Source organism: Halichoerus grypus, chromosome 10 (genome assembly GCF_964656455.1).
Source record: "Halichoerus grypus chromosome 10, mHalGry1.hap1.1, whole genome shotgun sequence".
NCBI lineage: Eukaryota > Metazoa > Chordata > Mammalia > Carnivora > Phocidae > Halichoerus > Halichoerus grypus.
In genome coordinates this window covers 134268549-134291244 of record NC_135721.1, presented here as the reverse complement: position 1 = coordinate 134291244, position 22696 = coordinate 134268549, and the positions used below count along the sequence as shown (strand labels likewise).

Below are 22696 nucleotides of genomic sequence, written 5' to 3'. Positions count from 1 at the left end.
CTGAACTCTTAGTTTTTGTTTGAAACTTCAGGACTTCAACTAAACAAAAAGGAATTTTTCAATGTCAGAGATAAAATAAAAGCAAGATTCTTATACTGGATATTGCTCAGGAACAAAGGGAACACATAATCAGCACTGTCATCTCCTGGTCTCGTAACGCACCTGACGTCGATCAGATCACACTTATTCCCGGCAATAGCAACGACGATATTGGGCGGGCCGTGCTGCCGGAGCTCTTTCACCCAGTTCTTCAGTGTTGAGAACGTCTCCTGGAACACAGAACACGAAAGCGACTGGAGGCTGAAGCAGCCGAGAGAGAGCTTTCAAAACAGTCTATGGCAAATGTAAAGGCTTACTTCTTTTGTGATGTCGTAAACAATGATGGCCGCAGCCGACCCTCGATAGTACATCGGCGCTAAGGCACGAAACTGCAGAGAAGGGCAAAGAAGAAACAACACAATTGGGAAAGCGGGTTAAAGATGTTTCTCACCAGACTTTTAGGCCCAGTGGCCCTGCACAAAAGGTAATCTTTGTCTTAAGCCCAAGCCCGGCGCCACAGAGCAGAGGAAGCGGCAATTACCAAGGGCAAGAAACTTTTCACGTAACTCTGTCTCTCAGAAAATAGTTTACAATACAGTTTTATAGGAATTAAATATGGTGCTATAAACAATTGTTTCAGCTAAAAAGGCTTTTTAATTGAACTCAATGTTGTAATTCCCAAACTCATTTGTTCAATAGTCCTTTAAACTTTGGCTTCCCAAACTACCCAGAAGATAAAAATAATGCTGTAAATAGTTCTCCGGAGAAGTGGCTGCATTTGGGTGCCGTAAAGATAAGCCTGTAATCTAAATGCTGATTGTACTACAGAAATGAGTACACATTTACATTCGCTACTTGGATGCGTCTGTAACTCGCTTGTTTGATATCCGCACACGTGGCAATTCCCAAATGCGGGTACAACTCTCATTTCATTTATATGCATTTCACTCTGTGCACATGGCCCCTTCCCACCCGCCACCCCCCACCCCTACCTGGTGACAGGGAGGGAAGGGATGGGAAGGGGAGGCAGAGGGATAACCGCAGGGCTCAGTCAACAGGTCACCTCTCCTGATGAGCGTGAGATGGAAAGTGGAAAATGTGAGGCTCTTTACCCAGTCGACGCTGATCCTGAGCAACCTGCTCAGTGAATGTGATGCCCATGCTTGCAGATAAGAAATTTACCAACTAGATCTTTGTCTTAGACCCTGCCTTTAAAACCTGATGCCTATGGCTGATGTGATACCCCTGTACTCTCATCCTGCTTCTCTGTTCCGGTGGCTGACCCCCAAGTACGGGTAGGAACTGTCGTCAGAGGTGAGCATCTGGTGTACTGTACAATTTACATATGGAGTTACAGATTCTGCAACTTCTTATCCAATGAGCTTAACCTTTGGCTTCTAAACTTTTAAGTTATTTTGAATTTTGCAAAAGAAAGTGAAATTATGACTGTAAATTCGAGGAGGGAAGAGAGCATGTCTGCTCAGTATATACCATTTTATCTCTGGAGCCTGATGCCTGGCACACTGTAGGTAAGCAAGAATTGGTGAATAAATAAGAACTGTTTAAATATGAGGTGATGTGAAACTAAATGCCAGACCAGATCTGGCATCATGAAGCTTTCCTACTACTATTTGTGAGAAAAATCTCTGCCACTGGGGTGAAAGCTAGGTAACTTCCAATAAAATAAGTTGGAGAGAGAAAATAACAAAACTAAGCCTGTAAAAGCAAGAAAGCACTACAGAATAAGAAACATTATTAGATGGGGAAGACTCTGGACTGACTTTCATGGGCTGAGGGTTAGCAGGAGCACGCAAAGAGCACAAATGGTGACGGTATTAGCTTTTCCTTTCACTTCCCTTCCTTCACTTCGTTCATTCCTTCGTGCATATAGTGGATACAGAATGTGACGTTAGTTTCAAGCGTACAACACTGCGAATGGACACGTCTATACGCTGTGCTGTGCTCTCAGTAAGTAGAGCTACCAATCTGTCCCCATTCATCACAATTACAATACCATTGACTATATTTCTTGTGCTGCACCTTTCACCCTCGTGACTGATTCATTCCATACCGGGAGCCTGTGCCCCCCACTCCCCTTCACCCATTTTGCCCACCTCCTCAACCCCTTCCTTCCAGCAACCACCACTTTGTTCTCTGTAGCTATGTAGACCCATAGCTTGTTTGTTTTTTTGATTCCACATACGAGTGAAATCATATGGTATTTGTCTTTCTCTGACTTACTTCACTTAGCATCATACCCTCTAGCTCCATCCACGTTGTTGCAGATGGCAAGATTTTTTTTTTATGGCTGAGAAATACTCCATTTTATATATATATACACACACACAGAGCACACCTGTTTATCCATTCATTGTTCAATGGACACTTGGGCTGCTTCCATATTCTTGGCTATTGTAAATAATGCTGCAATAAACAAGGGTGTATCTATCTTTTTGAATTAGTGTTTCATTTTCTCTGGGTAAATACCCAGCAGTGGAATTACTAGATCATATGGTAGTTCTATTTTTCATTTCTTGAGGAACTTCCATACTGTTTTCCACAGTAGGGGCACCAATTTACATTCCCACCAACAGTGCAAGAGGGTTCCTTTTTCTCTGCATCCTCGCTAACACTTCTTGCTTCTTGTCGTTTTTTTTTTTTTAAGTAGGCTCCACACCCAGGGTGGAGCCCAAGGCAGGTCTTTTTTTTTTTTTTAAGATTTTATTTATTTATTTGACAGAGAGAGACACAGCGAGAGAAGGAACACAAGCAGGGGGAGTGGGAGAGGGAGAAGCAGGCTTCCCGCGGAGCAGGGAGCCCGATGCGGGGCTCGATCCCAGGACCCTGGGATCATGACCTGAGCCGAAGGCAGACGCTTAATGACTGAGCCACCCAGGCGCCCCCCCAAGGCAGGTCTTGAACTCATGACCCTGAGATCAAGCCCTGAGCTGAGATCAAGAGTCAGATGCCTAACTGACTGAGCCACCCAGGCGCCCCTCTTTGACTTTTTGATACTTGACATTCTGACAGGTGTGAGGTGATATATCTTCGTGGTTTTGATTTGTGTTTTCCTAGTGATTGGTGATGTTGAGGATCTTTCCATGTGTGTGTTAACCATCTGTATGTCTTCTTTGGAAAAATGTCTATTCAGTTCCTCTGCCCATTTAAAAATCAGATTATTTGTTGTTGTTGCTTTTTGGGTACTGAGTTGTATAAGTTCTTTATTTATTTTGGGTATTAACCCCTTATCAGATATATAATTTTTAGCTTTCATTTTGATGTATTATACTGGCAACATCCTTTACAGGGTTGTTGGGTTTCTGTTTTTCTTTAGCATTTAAATTTGTAAGGTAAAATTCATGTAGAGAAATGCAAAGATCTTACGTTAGATAAAAGATCTTGCAGCACCTGGGTGGCTCAGTCGGTTAATTAAGTTTTGATAAAATGACTAATGTGTATGTACATCCATGTAAACATCCTACCAATATGTAAAATATTTCTATCAGTACAGAAAGTTCCTTAAGGCCCGTCTTATCATGCCCCTTCTTTAGTCCTCATAATCACTCTTGTCTTCAAGTCTACCTTACCTTACTGATATTTGTTGATAATGATGTAACTGGAATAATTTCCATTTGCTTATGGTTTGCATAGGATATCCTTTTCCATTCCCTTATTTTCAAGCTATGTTTTAATAGTGAAGGTAATCCTCTAATATGAGGAAGTAATTAAATGTAAAGGAATTGAACATTCCACTTAACAGGCAGAGGTTGTCAGACTGGATCAAAAACCAGGTTCAACTATGTGCTGGTTATAAGGTCAAACATTTTGCTGTTTGTTTTATATTTGCTCCATTAAAAAAAAAAAAATCTGTTTTTCCTTTCCTCCCCTCTTTTGCATCAACTATTTTTTAGTATTCAATTTTAATATATTAATTTGCTCATTAGCTTTTTAGCTAGATCTTCTTTTTTAAGTGGTTGCTCTTACAACTACAACATGTTTTTTCTCACAGACTTAGAATTTAAAATGTACCAGCTCACATAAAATATTACAATGTTGCAAGAGCCTAATTCTCCCCCCACTGTCCTCTGTGCTGTCAAATATTTAAAGTCTACATACACTGGAAGCCATGTAATTCAGTGTTATAATTTTTACATTAATAGCCACTAAATAAGAAGAAAAAAAGACAGATTTTCCTATTTACCACCTCTAGCAGTTCTTACTCTTCCTATGGATATGAGTGACCGCCCGGTGGTGCTTCCCTTCAGCCTGAAAAACTTTCTGGGGCTGCTGCCGAATCCTCTCACCTTTTGTTCTTTTGAAAAGGTCATTCCTTGGACTTCATGTTTGAAAGCCAATTTTGGCAGATTGACATCTTTCTGCTTTGAAGCACTTTCAAGAGGCTTGTGTCCCACTATCTTTGGGCCTGGGGACTGCGTGCACTGCTGTCCCCTGTGCAGCATGGGCCCGTTATCTCTGCTGCTGTCACGGTTTTCTTCTTCCGCTCCGGTTTTCAGCGGTCTGTGTGGTTTCCTTTGTACTTACAGGTTTGTTAGAACTTCTTGGATTTGTGAATTGATATGTTTTACCACATTTAGGAAATTTTCTTGAAGTATCTTATTTATTTATTTTAAAGATTTTATTTATTTGACAGAGAGAGACACGAGAGAGGGAACTACAAGCAGGGGGAGCAGGAGAGGGAGAAGCAGACTTCCTGCGGAGCAGGGACCCCGATGCGGGGCTTGATCCCAGGACGCTTAACAACTGAGCCACCCAGGCGCCCCTCGAAGTATCTTTTTATTGTTTCCCCTGTTTCTTCACAACTTCTGGGTCTCTAGTTACACACCTCAGGTTGCTGGGATCTGTCCCCATGGTGCTGAGACTGTTCACATTTCCCACTCTCTGTATTTCTGATTGGCTAATTTGTTTTGCCAGTCATCTAGGGTACTTTCCATCGTAGTAGGTATCAGGGTCTTCAGCTTTAGCATTTCCATTTGTTTGATCAGTTTCCATTCTGTGTGAGGGTCCCCACCTGTACTTAAGTTGGTAAGACTACTTTTCCTTGAAGTCTGCGAGTGTATGTAAACTGTCCAGCTTCTATGATCTCCTCTGAAGTGTTAAAACCTGGACAATCACCCTGAGATTGGTTTTACGCATGGTGAGGCTGGGCCTGCTTGTCGTTCTGGGCCGTGGTCTCTCCCCATAAGGCCTGGCCCTTCTGAAGTTGCGGGGGAAGCCCCAGCTGTCTCTCTGCTCCGTGTCACTGACACCCCAGCTCCTGTTCTGTTAGGTTCCTGTCTCCCCTGTGCACCTGCAGCGGGGAGTCAAGCGAAGGCCCGAAGGGAATTTATAAGCAGATTTGGGAGCTCCCTTCCTTGTTGGATCCATCTTTTCTGGGATTTGTCCCCTTCCCCCCAGCTGCTCTAGCGGCATCAAACTCTGCCCTTCAATACCATAAGCTAAACACTGGGGCTTTCTGCCTGAGTCCCAGCTACGCTGTGTGGCACGGACGAGCGCACACCCCCTGGGGAGAAGCTGTAAAACCATGAGCCTCACCCACCCTAATGCCCTTTGCAGTCTCTGATGGCATCTGACAGTGCCTTCGGAGAATTGTTTTTAAATGTTTTGTCCAGAGTTCGTGTATAATTGTTATTTCTGGGAGGGTTGGTCCCTTACAAGCCACGCTGCCATTACTAACACTGAAACTCTTTCCATGACCTTTTGGCGTAAAGAAAGAAAGTGGCAGCTTAAAAAAGAGACTCAAAGGATGTCAGCACATCTCTGTTCCAAGAGACCAAGGTCAGCAAAACCTTTTCTGGGAAGGACCACGTAGTAAATATTTTAGGCTTTGTGGGTCATATGATTTCTATCACAACTACTCAACTCTACTACTGAAGAGTGAAAGTTGCTCCAGACAATGTGTAAACAAACAAGCATGGCTGTGTTCCAATAAAACTTTATGAAAACAGGCAGCAGGCTGCATTTGGCCGACATGCCAGAGTGTCAACCCCAGCTCTAGAGGATACTCAGCTACCACGTTTTCCTGATTTTATTTAAAAACATTTTTTAAAAAAGATTTTATTTATTTACTTTTGTGTGTGCAAGAGCATCCAAGCATGAGTGGCAGGGAGAGGGAGAAGCAGGCTCCCCACTGAGCGGGGATCCTGATTTGGGACTCAATCCCAGGACCCAGGGATCATGACCTGGGCCGAAGGCAGACGCCTAACTGACTGAGCCACCCAGACTCCCCATTTTCCTGATTTTAAACATGAGAATGATTCCTTGTTCACATGACAATTACTCAGTTTGTGCCATCCTGGAGCTCTGGCCTCTGTAAACGGTCATCAGGAGAAACCACGTGAAGATTCATGTATCTACATCTAAGGACTGGATGCAGTATCTGTTAGATTTTAGTTAAGAAGCTTTCCTGGCAAGTATCTGAAATGTTCCTGCTCCACTTCTGGTGTATGTGTGGTATCTGTGGTGCTCATGTGTGCACGCTGCTGGGTCTGTCTCCACACTACTGCGCGAGTCCTCGTTAGTAAAGGATGACTGGGGAATGAAGGAATTCGTTTAGGATAGCAAACAGGGACAAAAGATCTGACAAAGGTACTCTCTTGAAAAAATAAATTGAAATTAGGAGAACAAGTTGCATTTCATCTGATGTTAGGAAAAAAATTAGGTTTATTATTGCAGTGTCCTGAATGAACACTGAATCGAAGTTGATTGAGGACCTGACTGTGATTCTTCTGATGAAACTATATGCTAGCACAATACGATGTCTATCTTTCATTTCATGCTTGACTCTCCTATCCAGTCACAAAAAGGGAATTTTTACAAAAATATCTGAGGACTCCATCAGTTTTTCCTAGGCTGCTCAACTCTTTGGTCCACAAATCATTATCTTTTGAAATACTTATATCATCATCCTGATCACTATTTTCCCCTTCATTCAACAAGATCCCTACCATCAGCAGGCTTTGCATGACATTTGTGAAGTTCTCCAAAATCACTTTCATTGACTTAATGAAATCAATTTGCAAATCAATTGCAACTGGACCATCAAAAAGACAATCCACCTGCCAAAACCACAGACAGCAAGGGATGCGAGAGTCAAATGGGGAGGAGGTTTGAAGGGTCAGTTTATCAGAAAGAATTCTCATTTTATAATGCCTTTTGGTTCCACGATGAGTCTTACTATTGTAGGGAACTTACTAATGTAGGGGACAATACATATGCAAATACCAGAAATTTATAATTTGAGGCATGCAATACTCACATGGTAATGGTAGAGGATCTGTCCTTCCTTATCTGTGCAAAAGTAGGGCTGGCAAGCAATTGACAGAAATCCACTGACATCAGTACTGTGTGCCAGGGCTGAGAGCACAGACGTGAATACAGTCCCTGCCCACAAGGAGCTCACAGTCTAACAGAAGACAGACAAGTAAGGAAACAGGAGACAATCCTATGGATGGGGGCAATCAAAGACTGTGTAGGATACAAGGAAATACTCTGAAGAGTTCATTCACTGACCGGTTTGACCAGTCTCTGAGCATCAGTGCTTTGTCAGGCAGTGGGAATACGACAGTGAACAAGACACCGGTTCTGGCTCTTGTCAATCAAGTTCAGTACACAGATCATCTAATTACAACTTGTAATGAGGGTCTTGAGGGAAATGAATGGGAGGCAGTGATGGAGAACGCACTGGGGCCCTGCTTAGGGCAGGGGGGTCAGGGAAAACTCTGAGCGTGTGTCACTGAACCTGAGACTAAAAGGTTGGGAAGGAGCCAGCTGGCCATGCTCTGAACAGAGGGAAGAGAGAGTTCCAGTAGAAGAAACAATGTACGTGAACGCTCGAGAGGCAAGGACCTTGGGGCGTTGGAGGAACTGCATGGAGGCCGGTGGGCTGGAACTCAGTGGGCGAGGGAGGAGCCAGGAGGGCAAACCAGCCGAGAAGGCAGAGCAGGCCGTGCAGGGCTTTGCAGGCCGCAGTTCAGACCTTGGCTATGATGAGAGCAGTGGGAAGTCATTGAAGGGTATTAAGCAGGAAGACGATAGCATCTGATTTCTGTTTTCAGAAGATCCCTCCGGGTCCTGTGAGGAGAAGTGATGCAGGGTGGCGGGCTGGGAAGAGGGAAGTTGGGGACCAGTTAAAAGGCTACAGGGACCCTCTGGTGAGTCACAGGTGGCCGAGCGCAGAGGGCTGGCAGTGGAGGTGGACGGAAGTGAACGTGATGATGTACATTTAGAAGACACAGCTGGGCGGCACGCTGATAGAACAAATGTTGAGGGGCAGATGAGGAGGGAGGAATCAAGGGTGACCTCCAGACTTGGATTTGAGCAACGTGGGCAAATGGCAAAGCCGTGACTTGTCTGAACACAACAGGGATGGTTAGGAAAGGCCCCCTTGAGGTGACATCAGAGGCGAGTTTTGAGGGCTGTGTATGAGTTTTCTCGGCTGAAGTTGGGGGGGGGAAGGTATTCCGAGCAGAGGGAACAGTGCATGGCTAGGAGGGTGAGACAGTATGGCATGCTGGAGAACTATAAGCAGTTTGGTCCAAAAACATAAGCTGGTGGGAAGTGAAAATGGAGTCTAGCCGAGTCAGGTCTTAAAGGCCTTGCCCAGGAAAAACTGGCAGTCAGAACAAGTTCCCAGATGTGTCTGGTATGAGGCTCACAGCATTTCAAACCACGTGTGGTTAGCTGTCAGATGTTTTGCTTTTCTTAAACCCTGTGACCTGGCCAGATTGGACGCGAATTCCTGCCCTGCAACATCCGGCTGAAGTGGGTGCTCAGCAGCTGTGCTCCTCTCCTGACGGCCTCCACAGCACGGGGTTCCACCGGGCAGTCCTCCTGACCCCTGCCTGCCTGCCATTCCCCATGCCAGCCCCCGGCTAAGTGACCTGCTTCAGGTAGGGGTGAGGCCGATTTGCATCTCAGAGCAACTACCCCTGGTGCAGAATCAATTAGAAGTAGGGAAACAAGAGGCAGGCAAACCAGCTAATGACAAAACTTAAAAGAATCCTGCTATTACAGTAGCAGTAAGGGAGAGGCGTAAAGCCTTGTGTTATTCTTTTTTTATGTTCTAGAGAAAAAAGATGCTCTACATCACCGTGTATACAAGGACAGGCTCTGATTCAAAGTGTAATGGAGTCTATATTAGAGCATGATTCTTTATGATGAGGGTTTTGCTGTATCATCAAATATATGGGAGGGGGTAATTGAAACTTGGGATTCAGTGAAAGGTACATATATTACTGGTATGAAGAGCTGCAGGCGTTCTTGGCTAATAGGACAGACACCAGGGCTGGGTCTACAGATATATTCACGGAGACTATGGGAAGCAACACTTGTGAAGGATGGAAGAGTGATGGTTAGCAAAGGTCTAGCTGTCCTAAATACTCCATTCTAGATGCACAAACAAAGTAGGAGTGCGGGATGGGAGATTAAGCAGATGTATCTCAGATGAATAATTGGGCGCAGAGCATGATATCCGGTGTTAAAAAAAAACAAAGAGAAGAAACCAAACAGAGCAAACTTAAGATGTTAAATCTGTACAAATGTATGGTGTCTACGTCTAGGACAACAGTAATGGCTTGTTTTGTCTTCCCCCATTTGTCTGTGATGATTCTTGTCAGGTTTTATACCATACACAGTATCTATGCTGTCTTAGATAAGACCGTGATGACAGACTATTTCTCCTGATTACTTCTGGTATACTTTTAAGAGCTTACGATAGCACTGTGCATCCATCAGATGTTCTGTTTTGATAGTACTGTTTGAAAACAAAATTAAACAGCAGTTGAATAATGGGGTGGCTGCCAGGCACACCTCGACAGGGAAATCAGACGTCGGGCCCTGAGGGAAAATGAGGCAGTAGGAAGTGTCTGTTCCTTGCCCTGCCTCCCCACCCCTTGTCTGATGCGGGTGGGCCTCACCAAATCCCACTCTGCACTGGGAGGCCACGGCCCAGGCCCCACCTCTGGTTCGGGCTCCTCCTTAAGCAGATAACCATCTTGGACAATTTTATCATCAGGCATTTATTAAGTACCTATTGCTTGGCTCTGTGTTAGCTCATCCATTTCACTTAAATCTCAAACTTTATATGCTGTAAAGTTCCCTCTTTAAGAGCTTTTAAAAGGCAGCTATAAATGAGATGTGCTTAACTCTCCCTTTCTACCACTAATTCTTTTATATCTTTGCTAGAGGATGAAGCCCCAAATTACACACAATGTTCTGAGCGGGATTTTATCAGGCCTGTTAGTCAGCATTTACTTTAAGACACTAAAAAGTATAAAAATGCCCTCAGTGCTCATTATCACTTTCTCCATCAGTGGACTTTGTGGCTCTAATTGAAAAGAAAAAGGCTGGCCTACGCAAATGGAAATAAGTGTGTCTCTGGTGCATGGAAGAGAAGTGAGTAACGTTGAGATGACAGGGACATTGACAGTGGGGTTGGGCTTTAATGTGGGCCTCAGAAAAACACATAGTAAATTAAAGGGCGACTTACTCGTTCTTGTCCAGCTGTATCCCAGATTAGGAATTTATGTAGCTCATTTTGGTACTGGACAGTCTTGGTCATAAAAGATGCCCTATAAAGAGAGACCTAAATGATCAGAACACAGTTATTTAAAGCACGATGCCAGCCCCAGTTGGAAACATCACTTAGACTTAATGCTCAAACTCCCGCTCCACCCTATTTCCTAACTGTGGTCCTCTCTGGAGTAGTTATGGGATGCTCAGATGCTGACTGCATATTCTGGGTCCAAATAAAGCATTAGGCACATCTGCCCAGAAGAGGTCTTTGGTTTGTGATCGCCTAAGCTCCATATCAAAAGAACCAAGAGATAATTTGGCAACCCAGACATCAGCCTCCTTGTACACCGAAGCGGTTATTTAAAAAGATGGTATCATGGAAAAACTTACGACTTACGAAAAAACCTGTGTGTCCGGGCAATGAGTGCATTAGGAAAACATACTGGGCCAGTGGGGTTTGTCCTCCCCCATTCCCAAACCAAACGACCATAGAAGTAGCTGAATAAGAGATAATATAACACTAGAATTAATAAAATTAAGACGCCAATCCAGGAGCAGGAAGATGGCCGGAGCGGGGATGCCCCCAGTGACCACTTCTGAGTCTCGGAACCAGAACAGCCTCTTGGCTGACCTGACAGGCCACATCAGCCCTTCGGGCCTGATCGTGCCCTCGACGGGGGAAGGAATGATGGTATGCAGGTCACCTCGCTTACTCTGAGGGACTGCTCTGCCCAGGGGCCTTTGAAGGCTCCTATCATTTGGGGGTCTTCTACTTTTTGGAGAACGTGTGAGGAGCCACCGGGGCCCAGAGCATGTGCCTGGAACGAAAGGGCTCCTGGACACAGGTTCAAAGTCCTGGGGCTGGGCTCGGCTCCAGTGTCATCTTCCACCCCCACCTCACGCACAGAGCTCCCTCCTGGGAAGTCCTCTGTCCTCCAGGCTCCTCCAGGCTCCTCCACGCATCCCAGGACGCTCACAGAATCCAGAGAGGATTATGCCTTCTTTTGTACTTGGTAACAAGCCTTCTGGGGCCCGAGGGCCGAGTTCTACTCTTGGAATCATACCGTAATCATCTTAATCAGGACATGAATGCAATGGCTAGGCATTTTCAAATATGCTGGATGTCTGAAGTATGTTTTGAGATTCAACTAATTGTGCAAGTTCTTCAAGAAAGTGCAAGCTGAAATCCATAGAACGACTTTCTGAAGAATCACTGAGCTTAGATATGTATCAGAATCCTTAGTTGTAAAAACTTTAACTCTGATACAATGAATTCCCAGCAATATTTATATCAATTTATGGTTTAGCAAGCAGCCTCTGAAATAGTGACTGTGATAAGGAAGGGAAAATGGGCTGGGAAGCATGATCACATTTATTGGATAGGTACCATTTACTGGATATTTATTTACTAGAAATTTACCCCTTGGTATCCTTATCCTTAGTAAAGTGCTTTATGCATAGAAGGTGCTCGATAAATGGTTATTGTATCAAGAACTTCTGGCAACTCACCAGGATTAAATCAGGATGTGCAACATGATTTCTCACTTAGGAAAGATCTAAGCATTCAAAAAGCCTTGTTTATTGTAAGGATTAAATGATGATGTATGCAGAAGTGCTTTGTAAATTGTAAAGCACTAAACCTATACAAGGTATTATTATTAGTATTTAAAGGCAGCTCCAGGAAATGTTTTAGTTTAGACTTTGCAATTAGTCCTAAAAGCTTACAACTCAACTCTCCATCAATTATGGCTGTGGTGTTACATTTAAGAGTGACAACAGGCGTCCAATAGAGGCCTATTAACAGAGCCAATGCATCCAACACACCCACTTTGGCTGCTCAAAGAGCAGGAGAAGAAATATGCTTCAAGTAGACAAAAAGCTGAGAAAGGTATATGCAACAATTAAAAGGAAATGTTTCATTTCAGGATCAGAATTCACTGAAGTTCAAGCTACCTGCCAACCATTTCTCCTTTAATGAACACACAGATTCATTACTCAGACAGGCGAAAGACATACAAAATGGCAGCCGTAATGCAATGTTAGTATCTTAAAGATTAAAGCCAACCTCCTGTCTGACCCAAGACCATCCTTCCAGCTCCCCTGCCATCGTCACTCTCAGCACACCTCCTTCTTGTCTACACTGATATCTGGTGAGCCCAAAGCTCTCTACTTGGGTCTTCTTGGGTCCACAGCTGTGGGCTTCTTGTCCTTTATCCCGGCGTCACTCGCCCATACTGCCAGTTCCTGAAGAATCTTGTCTGTCCTTCCGTCTTGACCACCCAGAAAGACCCCACGTGCCTCTGTACCTGCTTCTCCTCTAGCAGTGGGATGGCCGCCTTGCTGAAGGAAAGCCATAAAGCTCCGTGGACCAGTGGGAAGATTGTCCTTTTTAAGCTGGGCCACCTCTTAGGCCTCTTGTTCCACACAGCAATACTCCTAATTACTAATAATTCTTCCTATGACTTCTTGCCAGTCCCCCTCCGCTTCCTCCTACCCTCCTTTGCAGGACAGCAGCTTGGTTCCACCTTCTCAGAGACAACAGAGACCCAACGTGTTCTCCAGTCACAGCCCTCCCAACACACTACCATTCACACTGGCTGTGGTCTCCACTCTCCTGACATCAGCAGAGTCGGAGAGGTCTTTTCCATCATGCTGCCCGACCGTGACCCAGCACGTCCTGTCCGGGCCACCACAGTCATCCATGGTCTTCCGCTCCCAGTCTCAAATCCTCCCAACTGTTCCTCCTTCTGCCTTTACGCCGACTGTCCCTTGTCCTTGAATGCTCTTCCCCTGGCTCACCCACGGCTAGATGCTCCTCATTCTTTTGGTCCTAGTTCAACTGCCAGTGATCACAGAAACCTGCGCAGTGCACCCAAACCAGACGGCTTCCCACTCCAACTCCATTCTGCAAATTGCACACCGTCCTGTTTTGGCTTCAGGACGCCTACTACCATATCGGTACAATGTCTGCTTGGCTTATTCGTGTGTGTGTGTCTTTTAATTTACCTGTCTAACCAGGGAAAACGTAAGCTCCATGAAGGCAGCGACCTTGTTGTCCTTCTTCCTCTGTAACTGAGGTATCTTCATCTACCTTCTCCAAGCTACCTTAGATTTCTGACAAAACATTTTCCCACGTTCCCATCGACTACTCTGCTTTCCATTACTTTAACAGTGCCCGGGCATCTTGGCCAAACACTTCCCGAAGCATAAAGTGAGAAGTGCTTCTGAAGGGCAGGTAGAGTTGAAATTACAGGTGACCCTGGCTCTTCAACTGCAGCCAGGTGAGTGGCCTCTTGGATGTGAGGGATGTGGTTCAACAAGCATGGGAAGTCCTTCCTGCCCACTCCTGCCCAGCCACCAGCTCTTAGCTCTCTGCTAGCCAAAGGGCAAGAGGCAATACTGGGCAGCTGCATCGAACAATCACCATGTCCCTCCATCACTCAGACCTCTGGAATTCTGTTCAGGAAGAAGCTGTGGCCCTTTATGGGCTCTCATGGCTGCTGGCTCATGTGTTGAGTCAGGAGCTCCTCCCCACCCGAGGCCCCAGCTCAAGTGGCTATGGGGAGATGACTGCACCTCCCTCGCCTCGCTTCCCCTGAGCCCCACAAACGCCTCTTTATTGCAACGAACATCTCTGTTGATTTTTGAGAGCCTGAAATCTTGGCCTATTACACCTGTAAGAACTAAATCCTCCTTTTCAGTGTTTTCTTTGGTTAGTCTACATAGTGGTAACACCTGGACTTAGGGCCAGACACAGGAGGGGGTGTTGCCCAGGTGACCCCTACAGGGCCCTGGGTCAGAAGGTCTCCTGCATACTCACCTGGATGAATCCCTTAACCAAGATTCACATTCGTATCTGTTGAGGACAGGCACTTTTGTAAATCTGATAGACTTTACCTGAACTATACATACAATCCGGATACTTCGTCACCATCTCACACTTACTGTGGTGAAGACAGGGCTTTTCCACATTCCCCAACAATAGTCCCCAACTCCACATTCTCAATCAGAACATTATGCCTGCCTTCCACAGAACAGAGGCTGGTCTGCAACTATTCTTTGTCCTTTGTTACTTGCATCCAGTTTTGTAGAATTGTCTGGTTCTTCATTTTATATTTGATCTATACTTGAACCTCAACCCCTGAAATAAATTCATAAATTGGACCCTAATCTTTGAGCAGGACTACTACAGTTTGTCCCTCTCATCGTCACTCGAGCTCCAGAATCGCTCCTTTAGTGTTCAAGTTAAATGATGCGGAGGGTATGATAACTTCAATATCTTGCTTTTTGAAAAACAGGCAATGGCTTCCTGCCATCCAAATGATACATTTTTATTTTCCAGCCTGCCATTTACTTGTCTGATAACCTTATTTTTCACTACTAAACCATCTCTCTTCACTCTGCTAGGCAGATCTTATTACCTCTTTAATCTAAAATCCCCACTAGCATTATTTCCTAAAGCTAGAATGCCTTTCATATACTTCTCCATTTTTCACGACATTCTAACAATATGACTTCCATGCACACCAAGTAGTCATGATCCTTGGTCAGAATACGTGTTCCCAATGAAAATACTTACCACAACGTGTTTTAAAAGTGTCTTTTCTTTAACTGTAGTAGACTTGGTTAGCTCTCTCCGAACACGAGTGTGCCCTGCCACCACATTCCAGCACCTCACTTGACTGCAAGCCCTTTTCTTGGAATGGCATAGGGGATACTGTCATCCATACGATGCTGTGTGGTGCCTTTTAACGATGAACAACTCAACGTATTTTAAAATTAACGAAGGGCCATAACTTCTAGCCAACTGTAAATCTCACGCAAACAATGCTTGCATGTCTAGGTGATATATAGAGACAGAAACGCCGTTGGATGCGCCAAGAGTGAGACATAAGACCACAAGTACATGAGATCTAGTCATTCCTCCAGAGGACAGACCCAGGGGTCTTCAGAAGAGTTTAGGAATAGTGCCAGGAACTGAGATGCTCAGGGAGAATTAACTGGATATAAGGGCACGTGTGGCTTCTGTTAGAGTAGCTTTAAGGAGCCAGAAGGCTTTGAGTCTCCATAAATTCAGCTGCTTCTGTGGGCTCCGCAGTCAGGCCTATCTTTATCCCTTCCTTCAAACATGAGCATCTCTTAGGTTAACCAGGTCTAAGGGTTAACGATGGCGCCGCATAGCGCTTCCTTCTTGGCAGTCCCTGCACAACGGATTAATTGCTCGACAGGTTCATGGTCACCCTAAGCAAATCATTTAGGACTTTTGACGCTTTTGTCATTTTAACAACTTTTGAAAAAATATTTAAAATCAAGGAAAACATTACTTTAAAAAGATAACTTAATAACAGTTTAGCTCCCCTTTTCCTAAGTTTGTCAAGAACAACTTCTAGTAATATAAAACCTTTCACACCATAAACAATAAAATCAACAACAATGGTGAAGCTAGCTAGCCGCCCTGACAAAGTGTTCATTATTGTCAGCTATTCTCATACTTTATGATCATTTTAGTCCTTACTGTGAGTCTCTGTGTTGGGTTTGACTCTTCATTGCCATTTTGCAGACAAGACATGGGGGGGAGAGGGCAAGTGAGTGTCGCAGCTAGGATCCTTGGCCAGGTCCCAGACCGTCCTTGGAGCCAAAACTCTGCAGGGCTGTCTTGCACTGGGCGGTCTACTCCCTCGGACACGTGGCCTTCTACTGCATGGCAGGAACGGGGTCACAAGCAACAGGAGTCTAACTCCGTCCGTGCCCCCAGGCGGCTCACAGTGGGAGGACTGGTCGGGTGAACAGACAATTAAAAGGCAGATATTCAGTGAGCTCCTGAAGGACGGAAAGAGTTGTGGGAGCACCGAGGGAAAGCCAAGTCTAAGTACCTAGGAAAGTGGTGATGCCAGGTGTGGGAGTCTGAATCATGCTCCTGCCCCAACAGAATGTCCACACCCCAATCCTAGAACCTGTGATTATGTTACCTTCTAGGGCAAAAGGGACTTTGCAGATGTGATTAGGTTAAGAATCTTGTGATGGGGTGAAGATCCTGGATGATCCAGATGGGCCCAATGAAATCACGAGGGCCCTTATAAGAGATGGAGGAGTTGGAGCCAGGGAAGAAGGTGATATGAAGATGGAAGTGAAGACCAGAACAATGTGTCCTGAAGACAGATGAAAGGACCACAAGCCAAGGCAGCCACTAGAAACGGATTCTCCCCTGAGAGGCTCTGGAAGGAAGCAGTTCTGCCAACATCTCGACTTTAAGCCATCGAATTGGACTTCAGACTTCTGACTTCCAGAATGATAAAATGATAAACCTGTGTTCTTGTAAGCCACTAAGTTTGCTGTAACTTGTTAGAGCAGCAACGAGAAACTAATACACTGGGGAGGACTTCAGAGAAGAAACCCAGAAGTTAAGGAGGGAGTTTGCCCGGCTGATAGGGATAGGACCCAAGGGAGGAGGGGGGTCGCAGTCTATAAAGATAAACAGCAGGAACAAAAGCACAAAATTGTGAATGTACAAGGAGAATCCCAGTGGCTCTACATGGTTAGAGTGGGCAGGGTGGGGTGGTGAGTGCAGTTCAGTAACCACAGAAAAAGCTCTGGGCAGGGTGGGGACAGACAGCTGGTGAAGGTCAGCAGGCCACTGCACTCTTTTTTTTTTTTTTTAAAAGATTTTATTTATTTATTTGAGAGAGAGAAAGAGAGAGAGAAACAGCATGAGAGGGGAGAGGGTCAGAGGGAGAAGAAGGCTCCCTGCTGAGCCGGGAGCCCGATGTGGGACTCGATCCCAGGACTCCGGGACCATGACCTGAGCCGAAGGCAGTCGCTTAACCAACTGAGCCACTCAGGTGCCCCAGGCCACTGCACTCTTAACACGGATGAGCATCTACTCTGTGCGAGGTCCCGTTTCCTATAAGTTAGCGGCTCCCCCAAGGCCAGGGCTCCACCACCATCACCATTTCTGCCCTGTGTCCCATCTGTCTTACTACTGAATACTGTAAAAAAATCGCTCTATTTCTCTCTCTCTTTTTTTTTTAAAGATTTTATTTATTTTTCAAAAGGGAGAGAGAGACAGCGAGAGAGGGAACACAAGCAGGGGGAGTGGGAGAGGGAGACGCAGGCTTCCCGCGGAGCAGGGAGCCCATGTGGAACTCGATCCCAGGACCCTAGGATCATGACCTGAGCTGAAGGCAGACGCTTAACGACTGAGCCACCCAGGCGCCCCTTGCTCTCCTATTTCTTAACTTAGCCCTGTCTAAGCAATAAGATCGGTAAAATTAAAAACCCACAGATTTCATGGACTAGTTTTATTTTGCCTAACAGACAATAAAACACTTGATATAAATTTAAAACGTTCATCTGTGCACCATCTCAAGTCACTCACAGATGGTGTTTTGGGAAAGGCAGCTATTGAAGGGGAAGGGACGGTGTTATCAGACCTGTGTTAGAGGTGAATTCTGGCAGCAGGCAGCAGACCTTTGGGGTGTCTCTGTCAGATGCCGGGGCCTTCATAAGCCACGGAGGAGTAAGACAGCTCTCTGTTCTTAAGGATCTTGCAGAGTGGAAGTGGGTGTGGCTATGCTGGCAAACCCCGGGAAACACCAAGGAGTGAGAGCATGGACAGATGGAGGGAAATGGGCAGACAAGGCCAACAAGGGAGGGAAGCAAATAAGGAGGGGAAGTGATTCCGGAGAGAAATACGGTAGGCTCAACTCTGAGGCTGACACACAAAAGCCACAGGGTTTTGACTGACTTGAGAGAGAGGGACAGCGGGAGGAGTCTGAGGCCGGCTTCCGTCAGCTCAGGCCACTGTGTGTGCGATGAGCTATTTCAGTCATTTCCAAATTGGAGCTGTACTCATTCATCTTCTGAATAGGTACTACAGACTCCTATGCTTCATTACCCAAGCTGTACAGAACAGGTGCCCGCTGCAATGTCCCTTCCGCCCAGATCTTCAATTCCTCTCCCTGGACACTAACCGGACGACTCCTCAGGCCTCCGTCCAGAGGTGCTCTAGGCTTACATGAGCGCGGGTCTACACAGTGCCCCCGCCCCTTCATTTATTTTTCACACAGATAGTGGCAGACGGTCCGTACCTCTGACTCGCTTCACTCCACCCTACACCTAGGGGATCGTCCAACAGAAATACATAAGGTTTTCTCAAGCTGGCTCTTTCCCTCTATCGTATTATACTGAGTGACTGCACTATACGTAATACAGCCAGACCCCTACTCACCAGCAGTGCTGCAGTGACTAGCCTTGTACAATTATTAACCTTGGGGTTTGGGACTTATATGAGCTTATCTGAAGAATAAAGTCCACGACAGGGAATGAACTGCTGGGCCAGGGTGCGGGATGAGCACAGGGAGCAAGAATGCGGACTGTTCAGCCAGACCACCCAGACCACCCTGCTTTTGCCACGAACTGCGAATCACTGGGCAAGTCAACAGATCTCGCTCTGCCTCAGTTCTCTCATTTGGAAACTGGGAATAACTTCAGTACCTATAACACAGGGCTTTAAAAATATTTAAAAAATTAACATATTTTATTGAAGTATAATTATCGTACAAAATGCAGAGTATAGATTTTCAGTTCAATGAGTTTTGACATTTCATAATCTCTTGTAACTGTTGAACCATGGTCCCAAACCAGATATAGAATGCTTCCATAACCCCAGAAAGTTCCCTCATGCCCATTTCCACTTCACTCTTGTACCCATCCCAGGCAAACCATTTGTGACGTCTACTTCACAGATTAGTTTGGATTGTCCTTGGACTTCATATCCTCCATTGTGTCTAGTTTCTTTCATTTAACAATGCTTCTGAAATTAATCTGTATTATTTGGTGGCTAATTCTTCTTTATTGCTGTATGGTATTCCATTGTAGGACTATTTTACTCTGCCCATTCTCATGTTGAGGGCTGTTTCCAGTTCTGGTTATTATGAATAAGGCATATCGCATGAGTCTTTCTGTAAGGATGTATTTTAATTTTTCTTGGGTAAATACCTAAGAGGGCAATTGCTGAGTCACAGGGCAGATGCATGTTTAATTTATTTAAAACAGAGAACAGCTCTTTAAAGCAGCCATACCATTTATATTCCCATCAGAAATGCATCAAATTCCAGTTGTGCCACATCCCCCACCAACATTTTGGTTGTTACTCTTGAATTATAGCCATGCTTTAAGGATAAGGCCTGGATGTCCACTCTTACCACTACTATTCAACGTCACACTGGAGGGTCTAGCCAAATCAAAAAGGAGAAAAAGGCACCAAGATGGTAAAAACTGTAAAACCGTCACAGGTCATACAAGCATGATAGCATATGTAGAAACGTACTACGCTCTATGGAGTCCGTAAAACATGTAAATGCTAGAAATAAGAAAACTGACACTTGATGTCATCATTTACATGGCTGGTGTCACGTTTCCCATTTTGGCGTTTGTTTCCCTGTTCCTCCTTTCCTGCCTTTTGGATAAATCACTTTTTTTCCTTTTATTTTTTCTCTTGTATTGAATTTTTAGCTGTACCTCTTTTTGTGTGACCATTTATTAATGGCTTCTCTAGAGATTATAATATGAATCTATAACTTTTGGTCTATTTCCACATGCTATTTCATGAATAACTCGCGATTGTAGGACAGTCTAATTCTATGTATCCCCCTCCCACCCATTGTACTCTTGTTGCCTTATATTTAACTTCTTCATTTGCTATAAATACAATATTTGTTATTTTTATTTTAAAAGCCAGTAGTCTTTTTAGAATTTCTTTTAGCATTTCTTATGATATCAGTCTGGCAGATTCTCTCAGCTTTTGTCTGAGAATGTCTTTATTTCACCTTTATTTTTTGGGATCATGACCTGAGCTGAAGGCAGACGCTTAACCAACTGAGCCACCCAGGCATCCCTATTGAAGAAAATTTTTGCTGGATACAGAATGTTTGCTTGGCAGGCCCCCCTCAGAACCCCTAAACTGAGGATGCTATATCACTGTCTTCTGGCCACCAGTGTTTCTGCTGAGAAGTCAGTGATAATTCTTATCACTGTTCTCCTACATATTATGTGTTTTTTAATACCACCTCCCCAATTACTTTTAAGATCTGCTTTTTGGTTTTGAGCAGTTTGACTATCGCCTATCTGGGCTATGTTTTGTTTTATATTTGTCCTGGTTAGAGTTTAGAGATATTTTTGGATTTATAGATTGATCACTCATCAATTCTGGAAAGTTATTGCCCTTTATCTTTTGAATTATTTCTTTTGTTCCATTCTTTTTCTTTCTGGGATGCCAACTAGGTATATGCCAATGTGGTATAAGAAATATATATTTGGTCTTTGTCACCAGGTTCTCACACAGATATCCTAAATCTCTTGGAATTTCCGGATAGGAATGTCTTTTGTTCTAATGAGGTGACTCCTGGTGGGCTCCCAGGCAGCCCCAGGACTGGGGAGGGAGGTGCTGGTTGCTAGAAAGACTAAATATTGATTAGAGGGTTGGAACTTTCAGCCCTATCCTGCTGAGCACAGGGAGTGGTGATGGGCTGGAGATGGAGCTAATCACCAACGGCTAGGGATTTGATCCTTCACACCTAGTAATCAGACCTCCATAAAAATCCCTTAACCATGGGGTTTGAAGAGTCGCTGGGTTGGTGGCATATCCCAACTCCACGGGACAAGAAGCTCTTGGGCTTGAGGCCCTTCCAGCTCTATGTACCTCTTCATCTGGCTGTTCATTTGTGTCCTTTGTAATAAAGTAGTACACGTAAGTAACGTGTGTTCCTGCATTCCAGGAGCTGTTCTAATGAATTATTCAACCTGAAGGTGGGGGGCAGTTGTGGGAACTCTCAACTTTATGGCCATGTTAGAGCTGAGTGCGGGTACGCCATACTTGCACCCGGCATCTGAAGTGCCAGCAGTCCTGTGGGATGGAGCCCTTCAGCCCGGGGAAGCAGACGTAACTCCAGGGAACTCCTGTCAGGAGGGACCTGAAGTGGAGAATGCCCAGGAGCTGTCTGGAGAGTTGCAGAATTGGTTGTTGGTGTGGAAATAAAACATACAGTTTGCAGAAGAGGTGTGATGAGTAAGAACAGTTCGTGGTGAGACTGTCTGACAGTGATCTACAGATTTCAAATTCTTCTCGTTGCTGTTAACTCCTCTTCGTATTTCAGTTTGGATACTTTCTACTGACCTGACTTTATATGCAAATTTTAGGAGAGGAGCTCAGACTGGACATAGCAAAGATCAGTAAACCGATCAAGATTTTGAGGAATTCTCTTGGCTTTCCAGTTCCCCACCTGGGTCCCTGTGCCTTGGCTACTGTCGCCCTGTGTCCAGTGAAGGCAGAGACCCCCTGGAGACGTTTCTCTGAGCTCGCCTGCCCCACTTCAAGTCTCCACAGCTGACAGCTCAAGTGCTCCCACCTACGGCAGACTGTCCCTGTCTCTGTTTCTGTTGGGATCAAGAGCCACCACGGATCGCTTCCCTCTTAGGAGTGGTTTGTCACCTTCTCAAGTTTAGTTCACATCGGTTTCTCTGTGAGCTCAGATACCTAATGGGCTTTTATTTATTATTACTTTTTTTAGTTTTTATTTATTTATTTATTTATTTATTTTTTAAGATTTTATTTATTTATTTGAGAGAGAGAGAATGAGACACAGAGAGCATGAGAGGGAAGAGGGTCAGAGGGAGAGGCAGACCCGCCGCTGAGCAGGGAGCCCGATGCGGGACTCGATCCCGGGACTCCAGGATCATGACCTGAGCCAAAGGCAGTCGCTTAACCAACTGAGCCACCCAGGCGCCCTACTTTTTTTAGTTTTTAAATTTATTTAAATAATCTCTACACCCAATGTGGGGCCTGAACTCACGACCCCAAGATCGAGAGTCACATGCTCTTCCAACTGAGCCAGCCAGGCGCCCCTCTAATGGGCTTTTAAAATCTTATCTGGCTTGTTTTGGTTTTTGGGACGAGACTCTTGTGCCTCTTTATAACTGAATCGAAAAGCACACAGGGCTGTTTAAGGGCTGAGTTACTATGTTTAATGTCTATAACGTATAAACAGGATTATCATTACTACTTACATGTCACAGTGGTTGTACCAATTCATACCCAGTGGTGGACTTATTGACAAAGTCGGATGAG

The 22696-nt window shown here is 44.9% G+C and overlaps 1 protein-coding gene across 3 annotated transcripts in view; it reads right to left on the bottom strand.

Moving 5' to 3' along the window:
- RAB22A (RAB22A, member RAS oncogene family) overlaps positions 1–22696 on the bottom strand; it is a 55069-nt gene that overhangs the window by 11975 nt on the left and 20398 nt on the right. For 2 of the 3 annotated variants that reach the window (XM_078057328.1, XM_036094398.2), the window contains exons 3-6: positions 10547–10628; positions 7316–7363; positions 357–428; positions 163–269 (exon numbers count right to left, since the gene is read on the bottom strand). In XM_078057328.1, the coding sequence (XP_077913454.1) occupies positions 163–269; positions 357–428; positions 7316–7363; positions 10547–10628 (309 nt within the window). The remainder of the gene's footprint in view (positions 1–162; positions 270–356; positions 429–7315; positions 7364–10546; positions 10629–22696) is intronic. The other variant, XM_036094400.2, reaches the window with a different exon arrangement.